At 49.6% G+C, this 20,915-nt stretch overlaps 1 protein-coding gene and 1 pseudogene across 1 annotated transcript in view; both read right to left on the bottom strand.

Moving 5' to 3' along the window:
- The window catches only part of RAB4A (RAB4A, member RAS oncogene family), a 37,717-nt gene extending 21,703 nt beyond the window's left edge, over positions 1-16,014 (bottom strand). Inside the window, exon 1 of the mRNA XM_062211044.1 lies at positions 15,774-16,014. Within this exon, the coding sequence (XP_062067028.1) occupies positions 15,774-15,804 (31 nt within the window). The 5' untranslated portion in view covers positions 15,805-16,014. The remainder of the gene's footprint in view (positions 1-15,773) is intronic.
- The window catches only part of LOC133773481 (solute carrier family 41 member 2-like), a 30,054-nt pseudogene continuing 24,971 nt past the window's right edge, over positions 15,833-20,915 (bottom strand).

Below are 20,915 nucleotides of genomic sequence, written 5' to 3'. Positions count from 1 at the left end.
CAAAGACTTCTTGGATAAAATCCCAGAAGCACAGGTAATAAAAGCAAAAATAGACAAATGGGATTACATCAAGCTAAGAAGCTTCTACACACAAAGGAGACAAGTAACAGAGTAAAGAGGAAACTGACAGAATGGGAGAACATACCTGCAAACCATGCATCCAATAAAGGATAATAACCAGAATAACAAAATGGAACTGGAGACCCAGAAATACAGATATCAAAGGTTTCCTCATTTGTGGAAGTTAATATGCAGCAAGAGTATTAAAAATTGTGTGGATGTCCTATCATTGAGTACTTAGTTATAAATGCTGCTTCCTAAATCATACCATGTACATGACAATCTACTCTTCTTCCCTCATGCTATGATCATTGTCACCAGCCCTTACTCTGTAACATTAACAAGAAAAATAGTATATATGTATAAAATGTCTACATTTGAAGTGATTGTGGTAAAATGTTAAAAAAAATTTGTAGGGGCTGGCACCGTGGCTTAGCAGGTAAAGCAGCTACCTGCAGTGCCAGCATCACATGGGCACTGATTTGAGTCCAGGCTGCTCCACTTCCAATCCAGCTCCCTGCTAATGGGCCTGGGAAAGCAGAAGAAGATGGTCCAAGTCCTTAGGCCCCTGCACCCACATGAGAGATCTGGAAGAAGCTCCTGGCTCCTGGCTTCAGCCTGGCCCATTCCTAGCCATTGCAGCCATCTGTGGAGTGAACCAGTGGATGAAAGACTTGTCTCTCTCCCTTTCAACTTTGACTTTCAAATAAACAAAGAAATCTTCAAAAAGAAAAAAAGAAAGTGAAAAGAGCAAACATGAGTCAAAGGAAGGCAAGACTGACTATTTTCATATTACTATCAGATAAGATGGACTTCAGAGCAAAGAAAATGACCACAGAAAGGACCATAAGAGGGTAAATACATTAGGAAGATGTAGGAATCCTTAACATGCATACACCAAAAACTGACCAGAGAGGCAAACCTACAGTCACAGCTGAAGGCTTCAGCATTAAGTAAGACACGAACTGCAGTAAACTGGCAGGTTCTTTATAAAACTAAACACTTAACTACCACAGGACCCAGCAGTTATACTCCTCGGTATCTGTCCCAGAGAAACGAAGACAGGGTCACGTAACGCCGTACAGTGAATAGCGGTGGCAGCTTTATTCCTAACAGTGGAAAGCTAGAAACAACCCAGATGTTGTGTAACAGGTGAATGGTTAACCAAACTGTGGTCCCTTCAGGCCAGGGGACACTAGCACTCAGCCAACAGAAAGGACTTAACTGTTAATACGCAATTCCCGGATGACTCTCCAGTTACACGTAGCCAAAGGAACCAATCGCACAGCACTGCAACTGGAAGATCCCATTAATTTAACAATTTTTAAAAAGATTTATTTATTTATTTATTGAAAAGTCAGAGTTATACAGAGAGAGAAGGAGAGGCAGAGAGAGAAAGGTCTTTTGTCAGCTGGTTCACTCTCCAAATGGCCACAACGGCTGGAGCTGCGCCAATCTGAAGCCAGGAGCTTCTTCCAGGTCTCCCATGTCGGTGCAGCGGCCCAAGGACTTGGGCCATTTTCTCATGTTCTCCCAGGCCATAGCAGAGCTGGACTGGAAGCAGAGCAGCCAAGACTCAAACCGGCACCCATATGGGATGCTGGCACTTCAGGCAGCAGCTTTACCAGCTACACCACAGCACCAGCCCCTGCATTTCTTCTTAAAACTGGGTATGCACCTTCACTGATCTTAACGTAAAGGTTAAAAACAAATAAAATGGGCGACATTATCAGACAATGACTCTAGGTCCCCAGTCGGAGGGAACCACCAAGGGACATGCTTCAGGAAGGAAACGGCTGCAGAGAAGCCCAGTGTCCTGCGGGTTGCTTTCTGTCTGTGTCTGACAGACAGAACCAAACCATGACGGGCAGTGAGTTACTCTCTCTAGGTGACAAGACTCCATGCTCAGTGCTCTGGGTTTCACACCAATAATTCTGCCTGGAACGCAAGGTGTTCTGTTCCCTGCTGATTTACAGCGGTGATGATCCCACTCAGTGTGTGGGATCCCACACAGACGGTGGTAGAATCTGCATAGGCCTAAAAGGCTTGTTCTTACAATCTGTGGTTTTCTTTCTTCTGTTTCCTTACTTGCAGGTGGACATCACACACCATGGACAGTATATGTTGTAAATGCCAGATGTATGGTGTTTAACAACTACAGAGAGGCCAGACAGGTACAGGGCAACAGCCATAGTACAGAGTCATTAATGAAGGGAAAAATCTCTAAGTAGACTGTATAAGATAACTAAATGTGAACTAATTAGACAATTATGCCTGGCCGGCGCCGTGGCTCAACAGGCTAATCCTCTGCCTTGCGGCGCCGGCACACCGGGTTCTAGTCCCGGTCGGGGCACCGGATTCTATCCCGGTTGCCCCTCTTCCAGGCCAGCTCTCTGCTATGGCCCGGGAAGGCAGTGGAGGATGGCCTAAGTGCTTGGGCCCTGCACCTGCATGGGAGACCAGGAGAGGCACCTGGCTCCTGGCTTCGGATCAGCGAGATGCGCCGGCCGCAGCGGCCATTGGAGGGTGAACCAACGGCAAAAAGGAAGACCTTTCTCTCTGTCTCTCTCTCACTATCCACTCTGCCTGTCCAAAAAAAAAAAAAAAAAAAAAAAAAAAAAAATTATGCCTATTTTAATTAGATTTGGTGTTTATTATAAACAGTCATTTGCTAAGGGTCCTCTACCCACCCCCACCCCCACCATGAATTAAACTTGAAAGCAGGGGGACAACCACATCCCAAAATAGAAAATCTAGAATGGATACACTCTACTAATGTGCTTTTAACTTTTCATATGAGAAACGAGAAACATTCAATTCAATGAGCTACAGGAAAGGTACCAAGTAATTAGGAATCAGTCTTAGGCAAGCATCATCCATTCAGCAGCGCAGAAAGAATACAGCTCAGGACAAAGTGGTCTCTCAACACTGAAACGGTGGCCACGAGGCCCAGGATGAATTCTCCAGGAGAAACACCACCAAGAATCGACTTGTTTGGCATTCACTTCAAGCAGCTTCCATCTCCTAATTTCCCAGGCCGCAGCAGATGAGAAGCCTGTGCTGAAGCAGGCCAGGGGCAGCTGCGGACAGCAGGAGACAACCAGAAAGCGATCAGAACAGTACAGTGCATCTTGTTCAACGATCAGTAGTGACAGCCTTGAGTCCTGGACAAAGTTCAGCCATACTCAATAGACAAGATGGCCTCTTTCCTTCCTAGCTTTTCACCCCCAAGCAATGGTGTTGCTTTTGAGACTTGCAACTCTCAGAAAGGAAGCGAGGAGGGACGACCCCCTGAGTGCGGGATTCATGTCACGAGTCTCTTCCTGGCTGGTGTCATCAGAGTTTGGGTGGAATCTGGAGCCATCTGGGAAGGATTCCTTGGCTTCTGGCTTAGGGTTGTGATACTAGGAACTGTGATGAGAGACAGTGACGGTTCTGAGGAGGAGCAGACTTTGAGGCAAAATAATGAGCTGCAGGTTCAGAGTGAACCCGGTGGAGATCCTGGGCAGCAGCTCTCGTAAGGCTGAGTATGGAGAGAGGAGTTATGTAACAAGGCTGCAGAGCGTCCACTGATCTAGCCATCAGCAGCCCTGATGGAACCGATGTCGCCTGATGATGTGGAAACCCTGACTACAGCGGGTGGAAGAGGAAGAAGCGAGACACTCCAGACAACAAGTACTGACAGCGCTTCCACGCAGCTTGACTGTGATGGGAAAAGCAGGGGCAGTGAAGGGAACGCGTGGGGTGGAGGACCCACCGCCAGGAAGCCAGCAGTGGAAACGGAGGAAAGAGGAGACGATAGGTGAGGGAAGCACCTGCAACTTTAGGGATGGGGTCCGAGGTAGAAGGAGAGCTTAGTCTTGGGAAGAGTGACAACCCCCCTTCCTCTGAGACCACAGGAGAAAGGTTGGGGATGTGTGGAGGCAGGTGAGCCTGTGGGCTGGAGAAAGGAAGGGGAGGACAGAAATCCCCTTATGACAGTATTTGTCTGTTGGTGGTCACCTACTGGGGCTGAGGAAATGGGCGTAAGGAGATGGCATGAGGGTTTAAAACAGCTGATATGGACAAAAGGAGAGCAGGGCAGGAAAATGGATTGCTAGTACCACTGAGTATTGAGCTGAAAGGAGAGACCATACATCCTTTGTCAAAGGGCTCGGTCTGTACAGCAGGAGGCAGAGCAGGTAGTTAGGGAGCTGACGCTGGGGCTTTGAGAAGCCACATGTTGTTGACAGAGGAGGAGGAGGTAGAAGAGAAAGCATGGGCATCGTGTCTGCAGAGGGAGCAGCTCATCACCTGAAGAGAGGGCAGGTGGGCATGGACAAGGAGCCTGGGGCTCTAAAAACGAGGACTGGGCAGCATGAGAGTGATCAGAATGGGGCGGGCAACAACACCTAGGCAGCAGCCAAGGAAGTGGGTACTCGAAGACGTGGCAGACGACAAGGTGACCAGAGATGCAATCAAGAAGCACGAAGCCCTGTTGCTGACCAACCTCTTTACATGGCTACTGCAGTCATCCAGGATCAGTGGGGAGTGGCTGAGGGGAGGGGAGCAAGACACACAACAGGTGACACTGAACAGGGACTAACCCCAGCTCAGCAGATAGCAGGCACACAAAGGAGCTGGCAGTGCACACAACCCAAGATGAGCCTTGCTCTTCAAAGGACGGAAAGTTCTGGTTCAGTGGCTGGGGCGGGGGGGACTGAAGCCACAAACATCAGCTTGGGAGAGGGAGATTTGGGCAGCAGGAGAACACATGCCCACGGAGATGGAGAAAAAGAAGAATGCAGGTGGAGAAGGCAGTGAGGGCCACGTCTGGTACTGCGTCACGTGCCTAGGGAGGGCTGGCTCGCCTGAATCCACAGTTAACGTCCGCAGAGCAGAACCCTTCGTGAATCTGACATTCGCGGCACAACCTCCACGGTGACTGCTGCACAGCCACGATCAACTCTGATTTTGCTGATCTGTTCATTGGGACCGTGTGCACTGGGGGCTGGTGTGCAGCAGGAAGGTACTCAGCAGGTGCTGGAGTCTGACCAGCTACCCCGCAGTCAAACTGTGATTTCGTAGTTGCTCTCCACTCGACGTGACAATGTGTACGTATACAATAATTCTACTGAAGTGGCCGGTGCCCAGGAAAGGAGTGAGCTGCAAGTGCAGGGGGCAGACAGGAGGACGAACATGATTGCCCCTAACCAGGACACAAGTTTTGGGCACGTTAAAGATTAGAATGCCCAATGTGATGTAGATTTGTGAGACGCTAAAGCCTGCTGAACCCTCTATAAAGAAGTAAGCACTTGTCAAAACGTTTCAGAGACCACTCCTCATTTCAGAGACCACTCCTCGTAGAGCACAGAGAGAGAGGAAAGTTAAGAGTTTGATCTTTATCTGAAGCTGCCTCTGGCAAGAGTCTTCTTGGGGAGACAACCAGGACTAACCTTGCCCTTTTGTCCAGGCACCCATCCCTTCATCCTGGCGTTAGTTCACAGTGAGGGGGCGGGGGGGCAGTCTGGACCTAAACAGCTGGAACTGTCCCACCTCCTAACACTGTTGCATGAGTCCTGGAGACAGTCAGCCTACGGCAGACACATATAGAAAGCCTGTGTCTTTCTGAGCAGACTCTGGACCAAGCCTTGCATGCAAGAATAGTATCAGAGGTTGACACGGAGCTGGGAAATCAGCCCTCAAGCACCGCACAGGTCTTTCGCATCACTGGAAGGTACACGCCTCAGTGCCCAACCTCCCCCTCTGTTTTTGCCCCAGGTTCAGAGAAAGCTCCCACCTTTGTTAGCAATGTCCAGTGAACACGCAGGGCACGCGTGAGAGCTACGGGATGCAGGGGACAACCAGCCTGGGTCCCCAGTGGGGGAGATGTGGACACACTCAGCTCCCACTTTGCTCACCCCTACGTGGGTCCCAGAGTTTACCTCACAGAGCTGCTGCCAGGATTGAAGACACCGCACCCAGAGCACTGTAGACTATTCTAACTCCAGGACACTAGGGTTACAGGTCAGCTTAGACACACTAAACGCTTCTCAGTAAGGGAAGATGCAACCAGAACTCTAAGTTAATGACAGGAGAATCTGCCAGTCTGTACGTATTCAAGGGTCCTGAACTAGAAACTTTGGTAAAGCAATAGCTAGAAATAGCTCTGTGTGTAGGAAAATCGAATCAGGGAAAATGAACTGTATTACTAAATAAGAAATACTAAAAGAAATACAGAGATGGTTACTTTTTTTTAAAGATTTATTTATTTATTTGAAAGTCAGAGTTACATAGAGACAGAAGGAGAGGCACAGAGAGAGAGAGGATTTCCATCTGCTGGTTCACTCCACAGCTGGCCACAATGGCTGGAGCTGCACCGATCCAAAGCCAGGAGCCAGAAGCTTCCCCTGGGTCTCCCATGTGAGTGCAGGGGCCCAAAGACTCGAGCCATCTTCTACTAATTTCCCAGGCCATAGTGAGAGCTGGATCAGAAGTGGAGCAGCCCGGTCTCGAACCAGCGCCCATATGGGATGTTGGCACTGCAGGCAGCAGCTTTACCCACTGTGCCACAGCACTGGCCCCAATGGTCACTTTTAATTCATAATGCTGGGCTCAGCACTGTGGCACAGCGGGTTAAAGCACCAGCCTGCAGCACTGACATCCCATATGGGCGCCAGTTCAAGTCCTGGCTGCTCCTCTTCCAATCCAGCTCTCTGCTGTGGCCTGGGAAAGCAATAAAGGATGGCCTAAGTACGTGGGCCCCTGCACCCACTTAGGAAACCCAAGGGAAGCTCCTGGCTCCTGGCTTGGGATTGGCTCATCTCTGGCCGCCACGGCCATCTGGGGAGTGAACCGGTGGATGGAAGACTCTCTGACTCTACCTCTCTCTGTCATTTTGCCTTTCAAATAAATAAAATAAATCTTTTAAAAAATTCATAATGCTTTTGTAATTAGGAACATTCAAAGAAACTTAGTTATTTAATAATAGACTTAACATCAATTTTCCCAATAAAGTTTTACTGGTCACTTTTTTAAAGATTTGAAAGTCAGAATTAGAAAGAGAGAGGGAGACACAAAGAGAGATCTTCCATCCACTGGTTCACTCCCCAAATGGCCACAATAGCCAGGGCTGGGCCAGGCCAAAGCAAGAGCCTCATCGAGGTCTTCCACATGGGTGCAAGGGCCCAAGCACTCGGGCCATCTTCTGCTGCCTTCCTGGGTACATTAGCAGGGAGCTGAATTGGAAGTGGAACAGCGGGGACACGAACTGGCACCGATATGATAGATGCCGGCACTGCAGACGGCAGCTCAGCCTGTTACACCACAGTGCCGGCACCTTACTAGTCATCTTCTATACTATATAGGTCTCTGTGGATTTTAATATTAAGAAGGTGGTCCAGACTGTGGACCACACTCTTAAGAGCATGTGATAGGGACAGTATCCTAGTTTATGCATGCATTTCTGACATGAGCAGTGAGGAAATAGCAATGGCCACTAAATAGCCACTTTCCATCCCCACCCCACAAGGTATTATCATGGTCAAAGTGGCTCAAGAGAAATGCTGGTCTTCAAAGATGAAAATATTTTCAGCAAATTCACAAAGACAATAGGTACTAAAATCAAATGCAAGTACAAGGTAACTGCAAAGCAATAAGGGAAACCTGGATCTTTCTAAGAAGATAAGGAGTTCAGGGGCTAGTGCTATGGCACAGTGGGTTAAAGCCCCAGCCTGCAGCGCCAGCATCCCATATGGGTGACGGTTCAAGTCCTGGCTGCTCCACTTCCGATCTAGCTCTCTGCTATGGCCTGGGAAAACAGTAGAGGATGGCCCAAGTCCTTGGGCCCCTGCAACCATGTGAGAGACCCAGAGGAAGCTCCTGGCTCCTAGCTTTGGATCAGCTCAGCTCTGGCCATTGTAGCCAATTGGGGAGTGAACCAGCAGATGGAAGACCTCTCTCTCTAGCTCTACCTCTCTCTGTAACTCTTTCAAATCAATAAAATAAATCTTTAAAAAAAAAAAAAAAGAAGACGACAAGGAGTTCTATCACACTTGGGAGAATGCCTCACCTCCTTTGGGAGGCAGGGAGGGGACAAGAAGACACACTTCAGCTCTTCAGTCCATCACCTCATTCAGGAAGATCACCAACATGGTAAGCAACACACAATGGCCAGATCACACGACCAGCAATCGGAAACTGAACTACAGCTGACATTTTTTTGGTGACTGTAGCAGGTGCTGTTGGTTGTCTGCCTAACAGCCATTATCACAAAAATCCAAAAGAGCTTAGGAAAACACGGTCACAAAACTGCAGGGCAGGTTTTGGTTATTTTAGGTGGATCATGGACATTCCCAGTCCCTGGCTTGCCAGAGAACAGATGGGATTACATACGGGTCTGCAGCAATCCACGCAAAGCATTATCCTAGCCTTAGAAATGGTACAGGAGTCCAATCAGATGGGGAGGAGGGACTGTACTAAATGCAGGGAAGCCGTCTGATTTACGGGAGGCAAACAAGGAAGCACCCTCAGATGACAAACCGCAGACATTTTACGACCACGAGGCGATGAAGGATGAGAACACTGGCAGAGGTGAGAGCCGATACAATCGAGCTTCTGAATCGACTGGCCCTGAAACCTCCTCTCCACTGACTTGAAAATACACATTTTTCTTATTCCAGATGTTCTGAGCTGGAAGTATTCTACTGGATGAAGCAAGCAAAACAGCTAATAAACCATGATTTATTAAGCAGAAAATCTGGTGTTTGATAAAAGCCGTTCAAATTTTTATTTGGGTCCATACAGCGTCCAAGTATAATCCGAAGGTTATTAAGTGTGCATGGACTTGGAACAAGCGGTGCTCACGCGACAGAAGTTTACTTAATAACTATGAATCCAGACACTGGACGGCTTCATGAGCACAGATGCAGATCATCCGAGCCATCAATCACCCTCGGGCTGTGTCTGCCCCTGGTGCTGACAGGCTACAGTTGCCCCCAGCAGTGCGTGCACAGATACCACCAAAGTCCGTCTTTGTGCCTCTTCCACGGCTGGCCCCCTTCCGCGTGACCACGCTGTCAGTTACAGCCATGGACCGCAGCTCCAGGAACCAAGGCACCTCAGCAACTCTGGACTCTGATACATTACAAACTGCTGTCAGATTTGAGTTCTCACAAAGGAAATTTATTTTTCTCATGTTCAAGCTTTTACAAGATGCCTTGTTGGGGCCTGTGCTGTGGTGTGGCAGGGCCTGGCTGGATTCCCGGCTGCTCCACTTCCTTCCTATCCATCTCCCTGCTAATGCGCCTGGGAAGGCAGCAGAGTATGGTCCAGGTGCTTGGCCCCTGCACTCACATGGGACACCTGAATGGAGTTCCCAGTTCTTGGATTTACCCTGGCCCAGCTGACCACTGCAGCCATTTGGGGAGTAAAGCAGCAGATGGAATCTCTCTGTGTCTCTCCCTCTGTCTCTGTAACTTTTTTTTTTTTTTTGACAAGCAGAGTTAGACAGTGAGAGAGAAAGGTCTTCCTTCTGTTGGTTCACTCCCCAAATGGCCGCTACCACCCGCACGCTGCACCGATCCAAAGCCAGGAGCCAGATGCTTCCTCCTGGTCTCCCATGCGGGTGCAGGGCCCAAGCACTTGGGCCATCCTCCACTGCACTCCCGGGCCACAGCAGAGAGCTGGACTGGAAGAGGAGCAACCGGGACAGAATCTGGTGCCCCAACTGGGACAAGAGCCTGGGGTGCCGGCGCCACAAGCGGAGGATTAGCTTAGTGAGCTGCGGCGCTGGCCTTTTTAAAATAAAGATTTACGCCGGCACCATGGCTCACTAGGCTAATCCTCCGCCTGCAGTGCCGACACCCCGGGTTCTAGTCCCATTCGGGGCACTGGTTCTATCCTGGTTGCTCCTCTTCCAGTCCAGCTCTCTGCTGTGGCCCGGAAAGGCAGTGGAGGATGGCCCAAGTGCTTGGGTCCTGCACCCACATGGGAGACCAGGAGGAAGCACCTGGCTCCTGGCTTCGGAACAACGCAACGCACCAGCTGCAGTGGCCATTCGGGGGGTGAACCAACGGAAGGAAGACCTTTCTCTCTGTCTCTCTCACTGTCTAACTCTGCCTGTCCAAAAAAAAAAAAATTTATTTATTTATTTGAGAGTAGAGTTACACACAGTGAGAGGGAGAGACAGAGAGAAAGGTCTTCCTTCTGTTGGTTCACTCCCCAGATGGCCACAATGGCCGGAGCTGTGCCAATCCAAAGCCAGGACCCAGGTGCTTCTTCCCAGTCTCCCATGCAAGTGCAGGGGTCCAAGCACCTGGGCCATCTTCTACTGCTTTCCCAGGCCATAGCAGAGAAAATCCAGCAAAGCTGGACTGGAAGAGAGGCAGCTGGGACTTGAACCATGCCAGCCTACAGACGGAGGATTAAACCTACTGCGCCACGGCCCCAATATATACTTTTTTTTTTTTTTTTTTTTTTTGGGACAGGCCGAGTGGACAGTGAGAGAAAGAGAGAAACGTCTTCCCTTTTCATTGGTTCACCCCCCCAGTGGCCGCCACGGCCAGCGCACCGCGCCGATCCAAAGCCAGGAGCCAGGTGCTTCTCCTGGTCTCCCATGCGGGTGCAGGGCCCAAGGACTTGGGCCATCCTCCACTGCACTCCTGGCCACAGCAGAGAGCTGGACTGGAAGAGGAGCAACCGGGACAGAATCCGGCGCCCCGACCAGGACTAGAACCCGGGGTGCTGGCGCTGCAGGTGGAGGATTAGCCTATTGAGCTGAGGTGCCGGCCCCAATATATACTTTTTAAAATGGGATACAGTACTTAATGGAAACTCTATTACCATTAATATAGCTAGAAGTAGGGGCTGGCGCTCTGGCATAGTGGGTAAAGCTGCCACCTGCAGTGCCAGCATCGCATATGGGCGATGGTTCTAGTCCTGGCTGCTCCACTTCCAATCCAGCTCTCTGCTATGGCCTGGGAAAGCAGTAGAGGATGGCCCAAGTCCTTGAGCCTCTGCACCCGTGTGGGGGACCCAGAGGAAGCTCTTGGCTTCAGATCGGTGCAGCTCCAGGAGTCATGGCTATCAGAAATCCCCATCATCTGGACCCAGGGAGGGTGCAGTCTTGTGAACTCAGGTGCTACAGAAGCTACCTAAGGTTGTAGAAGTGTAGATGCCGCGCGGTAAGTTACGAGACGATCAGCACCACTACTGTGGTGAAGAACTCTGGCATGAAACCCAATTTTCTTGACTCACAATCCAGTAACTTTCCTTTGCCTCTTCTAGGATAAACAGTACTGGAAACTACACTAAGAGGTCAGCTTGAAAGAGTTAGGAAAAGACTGTACTCAAGAGATAAGGATGAGGAAGTATTAACAATAGTTTCTAACTTTCTCTCAGGCAGAAGACTGGGGAACAGGAGTCATTACTTGGGTTTGTGTTTGGATACCTCTAGGCACAGAGTTGAAAATAGTATCTTTAGCTTGGGCGAATGATGTATCTAGAAATACAGATTTAGGAGTGTATCCCAGCATCGGAGTAAAATCAAAGGCATGGGCTTGAATGCCTTAGTCTAAACAACATAAAAATGAACATAAACGTTTGTTTTCCTAATGAACTGTTTCCCAAGTTCTCCGGCATGAAGTCGTCATGTAGTAGTACTTTGCCTTAAACACGCTAACATGGGCCCTGCATCAGCAGCGCCCACATGACCTGGGCGCTCGGGAGCTGGACAGGTGCAGAATCTGCACCCTTCCACACCTACTGGATCAGCACCTGCATTTTAACACACCAGGGGATTCACTGCACATCGGTTTAAGAAGCACTGGAGCAGCATTTCCTAAACGCTGGTCCTTTGAAATGTTTACCAGTTTTTTCATTGAGAGAAAGCAAAATAACAAACACTGGCAATCACAAATTTACTCAATTTACTCACAAATTTACTCAATTTACAGCAATGTCCTGATTCTGATGTCCCATTCTTTGTCCTTTTAAGAAACTGAGGTAAGGTAATTTGGTTTCCCCAGAACCAAGTTAGTTTATACATTGTGGGAACCAAGCGCCCTTGAAAATGCTACTTCCTTTCCCGGGGATAGCGTCCTCACTCCATCTTGATTAATCAGGCCTGAATTTCTGCATGAACAAAGCCTGCGGGTTTGTCTCCTAGGCTTGCGGTCACACAGCGCCGCAGACTCGGACGGCTTGAGGTGACACGTTTATTGTCCCACAGTCCTGGTGGCTCTGGTCTGGAACCAAAGTGTGGGCCCGGTCAAGCTCTGAAGGCCCAGGGAAGGACCCGTCTTTGCCTCGTCCTTATCCCCAATGGTTGCCATCCTTGGCGCTCTCTGGCATGCAGCCAAATCCCTCCACTCTCAGCCTCTGTCTTCACACCCCGTCCTCCCGGCCTGTATCTGTGCCCAAGTTCCCCCCATCTCATAAGGACGCCAGGCACTGAGTCAGCCAGTGTGAGCTAAATCCATCTTCAAGGAGCCTTCTTTCATATAGGGTCACATGCGCAGGTAACAGGGGTTAGTTGGTCTTTGAAACACATCTTTGGAAGGGCATAATTCAAACCACAACCTCCACAATAATACATTTTCAAGAAGAAATATTCCAATAATTCTCAACATTATTTGATAAATATCCCAATACCATGCTGTTTCCAAAAAAAGGCACACAATAAAAACACGAGGGGCGCTGGCGCTGTGGCATAGCAGGTAAAGCTACCACTTAAAGTGCCGGCATCCCATATGGGCACCAGTTCCTGTCCCAGCTGCTCCACTTCCGATCCAGCTCTCTGCTAATGGCCTGGGAAAGCAGTGGAGTGCTTGGGCCCCTGCACCGGGTGGGAGACCTGGAAGAAGCTCCTGGCTCCAGATCGGCGCAGCTCCAGCCATTGCGTCCAACTGGGGAGTGAACCATCAGATGGAAGACCTCTCTCTCTCTCTGCCTCTCCTCCTCTGTGTAACTCTGATTTTCAAATAAATGAATAAATCTTAAAAAAAAAAAAAAGAAAAAAAACAAACAAGGAAGACAATGTAATTAAGTTGGCATGGGCCCAGCAACTTGAGCTGTGTTTCTATAAGCTATTCGCATTGTAGAGGGCATACACTGCATAGAGATTTGTCTCGGATTTCTCCTTAAACTGCCTTAGCATTTACATTTTTAAAAAAGAAGCCTGGCATTTCCCCACCACAATTACAACTCAGCACTAGCATCAGTTCTTGGCACCAGGAATCACGTACCACCAAACTATGGCCTCCTGGGTCTCAGAGGGGTTCCATGGGGGAGTCCCGGGCAACACTAACGGGCCAGCACTTTCAGATCTGGGCCAGCACTTTCAGATCGCTGTGAATCTAAACACATATTGGAGTACCTTGTTCCAGGTTAGTGACACTCAGACTGAAGGGTCCACACTGCCATCTGTTTAGCATTAACTGTGCATTACAGTATGACACACACTACAACATTGTACTCCTGTGGTTAGTGGCTTCCCAACAACATGGGGCTGGACCCGACTCAGTCTATGGGAAGCGGCACACCGCTCTAACGTACTCATGAGCAGGTGGCTCCCGCACACTAACAGTGCGTTCACAGCACTGGCTCTTTATGTCTCATTTAGAAAATACGAAATTCACAATTAGTAAAAAGTGAAAGCTTTTTTTTTTTTGAAAGTGCATGAAATAAGAACATTAATGGCCAAAGCCTGAGCATCAGGGTTTTAACCAGTTCCCGGGCGAGGCTTGCAACTTCCAAGAACCGTGTGTGGAGTGAGGCAGGGCTAGCAAAGGTGGGCTGTATTTTATCAGCTGTTACCACTTCACACAAGGAAAATGAAATGTACAAGTCATTTCCTGAGGTCTTCCCATCCTTTCTTAGTAATTCACAACCTCCCCATGGTTCCCTCATTAAGACTTTTCAGCCATATCTAGTGTTGCTTACCCAGGTCAAAGAAAAAAGATGGGGGAGGGGTGGGCAAATAAGCACTTGCATATAAACAACTGCAAACACACCACCACAAATTGCTTGGAACACACTTTCCTTAGGACACTTTTGGGGGGCAGGGTTGTGGCGTAGGGCGTTAAGCGGCTGCCTTGCTGCCTGCACAAGCATCCCATTTGGGTGGCGGTTCAAGACTCGGCTGCTCCACTTCCAGCTCTCTGCTAATGTACCTAGAAAGCAGCACAAGGTGGCTCAAGTGCTTGGGCCCCTGCACCCACATCGGAGACCCAGATGAAACTCCTGGCTCCTGGCTTCAGCCTGGCCCAGCACTGGGTGTTGTGGCCATTTGGGGAGTTGAAGCAGTGGACGGAGGATTTCTCCCTCTCTCTCTGTAATTCTGCCTTTTCAAATAAGCAGAGAGATAATGTTTTAAAGCATTTCTGACTGCGGTTCTCCATGGGAAGAAGAGCAGCGCACGGCCACCCCTCACAGGAGTCCCGGCAGCTCCGGCAACGCTGGTCTTGACAAACCCAGCAGGTTTCCTGGAAGATTTCCGAGGTCTTCTAAGAACTGCAGCCATGCTACAGTGTCACCAAGAACTGGGCAGTGCCAGTCACAAGAATCGCTAAAGCAATCCCCACTGCACCTCGACCTTGGAGCAGAAACTCTGGCAAGCTTACCACCTGTCCTTGGAGGGAGCCGGAAACCTCTCTCCTCGCCCTGCTTGAACTGCCTTTTCCACAGGTCTGGGCATCTGCCTGGTGACCGTCTGGCTTCCCAGTGTGGGCCAGCTCTCATCCTAACAAACACTCACAGGCACATTTCTTCAGGGCGCCTGCCTGGCCTGGACTCACTCAGCGGCACCCCAACCGGATTCACACGGGACTCCCCGCCAAGAAGGCAAACTCCACCCAGCCAGAGCCGCCTCTGCTGTGTCTCCAGGAGCTCACAGCCTTCCAAGCCTGACGCCTGCTCTCCTAATGCCCTGCACACGTTATCTGTTGCAGGGAAGGAGCGGCAGGCCAGGACAGATGGTGACAGGCGGATCTGGCTTGAGGGATACATTTTCTTTTGAATTTGAGCCTCTCCCTGGGGCTGTAAAACTCCAAATCAAAGTCTTAATCTGAGACTGTACACATCTGAAAGAGTCGGGGTTGATAAACATTTACTCAACACTAATAAAAGGTACAAGTTGTTGATCCTGACTATGCAGGACAGAAAAAAAAAATTTTTTTTTAACAGGGCGCCGATTCCAAAGTGTTTACGATCTTAAAAGAATAGACAAGCCCCCTTGTAACTAGCCAAATGCAACCTAGAGAGAGGCTATAAATAAAGCAAGAGTTATCTGGGAGGAAGAGATAGATTAATCTATTGCTAACTCCTCCTCTAATCCCACGGCAAAGGAAGTCCAAACCCGAAAAGGTCAAAACTGGAACATCGAGGAGCTCGCTGAAATCCAGAAGTCGCCCCCTTCGCTGGGGCTAATGTCACAGCCGCGGGCGAATCTCAAGCTGCCTTCCCAAAGGCTGGGCTATTTAAATCAGACCCAGAGAGGAAAAACGCTCAGGGTCCCAGCGCGGAGGAAACTTGGAAAAGCAGATCACGTAAACGCGCCGTTCACAGCCTCGCGTGCCCACCCCGAGACCCCCGAGCCCTCCGCCCGCGGCCCCAACGCTCGCGCCCCCCGCAGATCCGGGCCCGAGCCCCGGCGCCCCCCGAGACCTCTCCCCGAGCCCAGGATCGGGTCCCCACGCAGCAGAGACCCGCGCCCGCTCGCCCCCCGGGCCTCCTACCGTAGGTTTCGGACATGGCCGTCTGCGACATCTTGGGAGCGGCACGGCCTCTGGCCGGGTCACGGCTGCAGCCGGGGCGAGCGGCGGGAAGGCAGGGCCGGGGGTCTGTCTGCCGCGCGTCCAAACGGCGAGGGGCGCGGAGCGGGGTGGGTGGGGAGCCCGAGGAGGGAGGGGTCGGACCGGTCCCCAAGGCAACCGCCCACCCGCGCCGCTGCGGCCCTACCGGACTCCGGCTCCGCGCAGGGGCACGGCCCGCGGCCCTCGGCCCTCGTCCGGCCCGGGCCTGGAGCTGGAGGGGGAGGAGGGGGAGGAGGAGGAGGAGGAGGAGGAGAAGGAGGAGGGGAGGGGGAGGGGCGCGCCAGGCCCGCCCCGCCCGCGACCGCGCGTGCGCACGGGGAGGCCGGGCGAGAAGCACAGGGCGCGCGCGGGGCGCACAGGGCGCGCACAAATACACACAGCTTCCATCCACTGGTTCACTCCCCCGATGTCCACAAGGGCGGAGGCTGAGCTGCGGCCAAGAGGGGAGCCGGGATCCCAGTGTCTCCATGTGGGTGGCAGGAACCCAGTAACTGGAGCCATCTCCACTGCCCCCCCCCGGGGGGGGCCACATTAGCAGGAATCTGGAGTCAGGAGCTACCGCTGCACATGGAACCTGCCTACTTTGATAGAGGTCCTGGGCATCTTAGCCACTAGGAAGACTGGCTGTGTGTTTGCGTTTCTAAGAATGGGAGTCTGGGTATTTGGGTTTAGGGAGCAAAACTGAGTCCACAATCCCTTTCTGTCGGAGATGTAGAGGTAAACATTTATGGGAGGGAGAATTTTGGTTGGGAGTTGGTTCTAACCAAGCCTTGAGGTGGTGTGGTGTTCAGCATACATAGAATACTAGAAATATCCATGGTTAAGCTCCCAAGTGGCCTGGACTGTGTGGAAAATGCCAAGACAGAAACCCTGCCCCAATCTGCCAAGTCTGTTTGGCTCCATCGACCACCAAAAATTGGCATCACACACTTTTTTCTCCAGTGACTGTTTGCACCACATTCTGTCCTCTCTGATCTTTATGGCAAATAAATATTCTTGCCTCTAAGTCACAGGGAAGTCCCTGGCTGCAGGGTTGTGCCTGTGACACTTTCCTGGAATTGCTTTGTATATATTTCTTGTACACCCGTAGGATACTTTGTTGCTTTCTTGCTTGGCTTTCCTCAATTTAGGTTTGAAGAGGAGTTTAGTAGATTGATTCCAATTAATGAGGTTTAGGAGGGAGGACGATGATCCAGGGAAGTAGCTCCCAGAAAGTGTCACTTGACAACCATGTCTTTAGACCTAAATTGCCCTTCTGCCAGAAACTGCTATGGATAAGAAAGACATCACTGGCTGCAGTGTTAATAGACTGTGTTATTAATGAAACCTGGACCGACTGGTAGAAGTACAAATTATGCTGCCATTTCAAAGCTGTGAACAGTTTTCTGTTTTGTGAAAAACAGAGTTAGAGGCCAGCGCTGCAGCTCAATAGGCTAATCCTCTGCCTGCAGTGCCAGCACCCCAGGTTCTAGTCCCGGTCGGGGCGCCGGATTCTGTCCCGGTTGCCCCTCTTCCAGGCCAGCTCTCTGCTGTGACCTGGGAGTGCAGTGGAGGATGGCCCAAGTCCTTGGGCCCTGCACCCGCATGGAAGACCAGGAGAAGCACCTGGCTCCTGGCTTCAGATCAGCGAGGTGCGCCCGCCGCAGTGGCCATTGGAGGGTGAACCAACGGCAAAGGAAGACCTTTCTCTCTGTCTCTCTCTCTCACTGTCAACTCAGCCTGTCAAAAGAAAAGGAAAAACAGAGTTAGATTGGCCTTTGGGAAAGACTATATAGTTTGAGGAAAAAAATAAGTGGAGAGGTCATTTAGTCTCCCTCTGCCAGAGAGATGTGGCTCATCACGGGCCCTCAGAGAGTCAGGGTTGGCAAAATTTCATCTCAACATATCCCCAATGTGGGGTGGACATTTGGTTCACTGGCTAAGACTGGTTAGGACACCAGCATCGCATATCTGTGTGCTTGGGTTCAAGTCTGGACTTTGCTTCCAGTTAATTCCTGCTAATGCATACATACCTTGGAAGGCAGCAGGTGAGGCTCCAGTACTTGGGTCCCGCCACCCACAAGGGAGACCCAGATGGATCCAGGTTTCCTGGCTTCAGCCTGGTTCAGCCCCTGCTGTTGTGGGCATTTGGGGAGTGAATCAGAAGATGAACGATTCTCTCTCTCTCTCCCTCCCCCTCTCCCTCTCTCTCTTTCAAAGAAAAAGGAAAAGGAAAAGAAACGTATCTCTGTATTACCTAGAGAAGATCTCACGTGGAATCCACAGAATCATTTCCTGTTTGTGTATCATAGACTGAAGCAAGCTACACAGCTACAAGCTCCAAGAGGACACAGAGTGGAGTGCTGTTATGTGCCCCCAGCAAAGTGGAGAATGTTTGTGATCTTGTGAACACTGCCACTGTTTGCATGGGTTCAGGCAGCTCATTCCGCATGTATTTGTAGCCACTTTCTTGAGATATAATGGATGCAGCCACACATATTTAAAGTGAGTCCTTTGAAAAATCTTCCATACATGTGTTCGCCCTTGCTCACTGTGAATGTTTATGCTTCTGTTTTATCCTGTTCCTTGCTTATTAGGAGCAGCTTCTTGTGAGGTCATTTTAGAGGTGTTTTCAAGGTTTAGAGAGTACATCTTTATCTTGCCTCTGTCTGCTTCCCAGTGATATTGCGCCACTTTGTGCAGACTATAAGGCCCTCATGGCAGGGCACCCCCATCCTCCCCGGGCACACCTCTATTTGTGCTCTGTACCCCACATATTCTGCTATTATTTTTATTTTTTTAAAGATTTATTTGTTTATTTTGAAAGGCAAAGTTAGAGAGAGGCAGAGAGAGAAAGGTCTTCCATCCATTGGTTCACTCCCCAATTGGCCACAATGGCTGGAGCTGGGCCAACCCAAAGCCAAGAGCCAGAAGCCTCGTCCAGGTCTCCCAGGTGGGTGCAGGGGCCTAAAGTCTTGGGCCATCTTCTACTGCTTTCCCAGGCCATAGCAGAGAGCTGGATTGGAAGTGGAGCAGCTGGGACTCGAACCTGTGCCCATATGGGATGCCAGCACTGCAACTAGTCTCATCTTGTAAATCTGAAGCTCTGTGCTTGTTAAACACTAACTCCCCACACCTCCTCCCCCAGCTCCTGGCAACTATCATTCTGCCTTCTGTCTCTAGGAACTTCTTTTATAAAAAGATTTGTTTATTTTGAAAGTCAGAGTTACAGAGAGACATACACACAGAGAGGGATATCTTCCATCCATTGGTCCATTCTCTTGATGGCTGCAGTAGCTGAGGCTGGTCCAGGCTGAAGCCAGGAGCCAGGAGCTTCATCTGGGCTTCTCATATGGGTGCAGGGGCCCAAGCACCTGGCCATCTCCACTGCTCTCCCAGGCGCATTAGTAGGGAGCTGGATTGGAACTGGAGCAGCTGGTGTTCAAAACAGCGCCCATATGAGATAACAACATCACCACCAGCAGCTTTACTGGCTGCACCATAGCGCTGGCCCCTCTAGGAACTTTTTTTTAGAAATGGAATCATATATATTTGTCTTTTCAAGACTGGTTTACTCCATTTAGCATGATTTCCATGAAGTTCATCTGTTGTGTAGTATATGCCAGAATTTTCTTCCATTTTAAGCAAATAATATTAAATACATTGTGTGTGTATATATATACCATATTTTAAGCCAATTTTTAAATTATATTTAAGCACTAAGAAAAAAGGATATTTATCCACATCGTTGCCCTGTCTAGGACCCCTTGTTTCCTTGTATAGGTCAGACTTCTGTGGTGTCATGTCCCTTTGGCCATGACTTTCAATAACAGATTTTTCTTCTTCTTTTTCTTCTTCTTTTAATTTTTAAGAATTGTATTTAAGTTACGCAAATTTCATATATACAGATTTAGAAACAGTGATAACTTCCCCCCACTCTCCCTCCCACCCATTCTCCAAACCTTCTTCCTCCTCCCTCCCACATTCCCATGCTTAATTTTTACACAGCTCTATTTTGAGTTTACTTTCTGATCATATAGTTAGCCCTGCACTAAGTAAAAGATTTCAACAAATAGTATGAAGAAAAAAAGAAAAGGAAAAAAAAAAACAACACTGTTCCTCAACAGAAGAGTCAAGAGCTGTAAACAGTCATGGAAGCTCACAATGTCAATTTCACTCCAATACATTACGTTTCAGGTACTCTATTAGTTACCTTAGATCAGGGAAAACATATAATATCTGTCTTTTTAGACTAGCTTGTTTCACTAAGTATAATGGTTTCCAGTTGCATCCATTTTGTTGCAAAAGACAGGATTTTTTTTTTTTCAGATATATACACCATAATAATTTCTTTATCCAGACAACAGTTGACAGACATCTGGGTTGACTCAATATCTTAGCTGTTGTAAATTGAGCTGCAGTGAACATGGGGGTACAGATAACTCTTTCACATGCTGATTTCTTTTGGTTTGGGTAAATTCCCAGGAGTGGGATGGCTGGGTCATGCCGTAGGTCGGTATTCAGATTTCCGAGATATCTCCATACTGTCTTCCATAGGGGCTGTACCAGTTTACATTCCCACCAACAGGGGGACTTTTTTCCCTTCGTCCTCATCAGCATTTGTTGCCTGTAACAGATTTTTTTTTTGACAGGCAGGGTGGACAGTGAGAGAGAGAGACAGAGAGAAAGGTTCTTCCTTTGCCATTGGTTCACCCTCCAATGGCTGCCATGGCCGGCGCACTGCGGCCAGCGCACCGCACTGATCTAAAGCCAGGAGCCAGGTGCTTATCCTGGTCTCCCATGGGGTGCAGGGCCCAAGCACTTGGGCCATCCTCCACTGCACTCCCTGGCCACAGCAGAGAGCTGGCCTGGAAGAGGGGCAACCGGGACAGAATCGGTGCCCCGACCAGGACTAGAACCCGGTGTGCCGGCGCCGCAAGGCGGAGGATTAGCCTACTAAGCTGCAGCGCCGGCCAGCCTGTAACAGATTTTAAAGCACAGATCTGCTGGTAATTTCTTTCAGCTTTTATATATATAAAAAGGTCTTGATTTTACTTCTGTTTTTGAATGATACTTTTGCTGAGT

Source organism: Lepus europaeus, chromosome 14 (genome assembly GCF_033115175.1).
Source record: "Lepus europaeus isolate LE1 chromosome 14, mLepTim1.pri, whole genome shotgun sequence".
Lineage (NCBI taxonomy): Eukaryota > Metazoa > Chordata > Mammalia > Lagomorpha > Leporidae > Lepus > Lepus europaeus.
The sequence above is the reverse complement of the archived record's forward strand: the minus strand, read 5'-3'. Positions and strand labels throughout refer to the sequence as shown.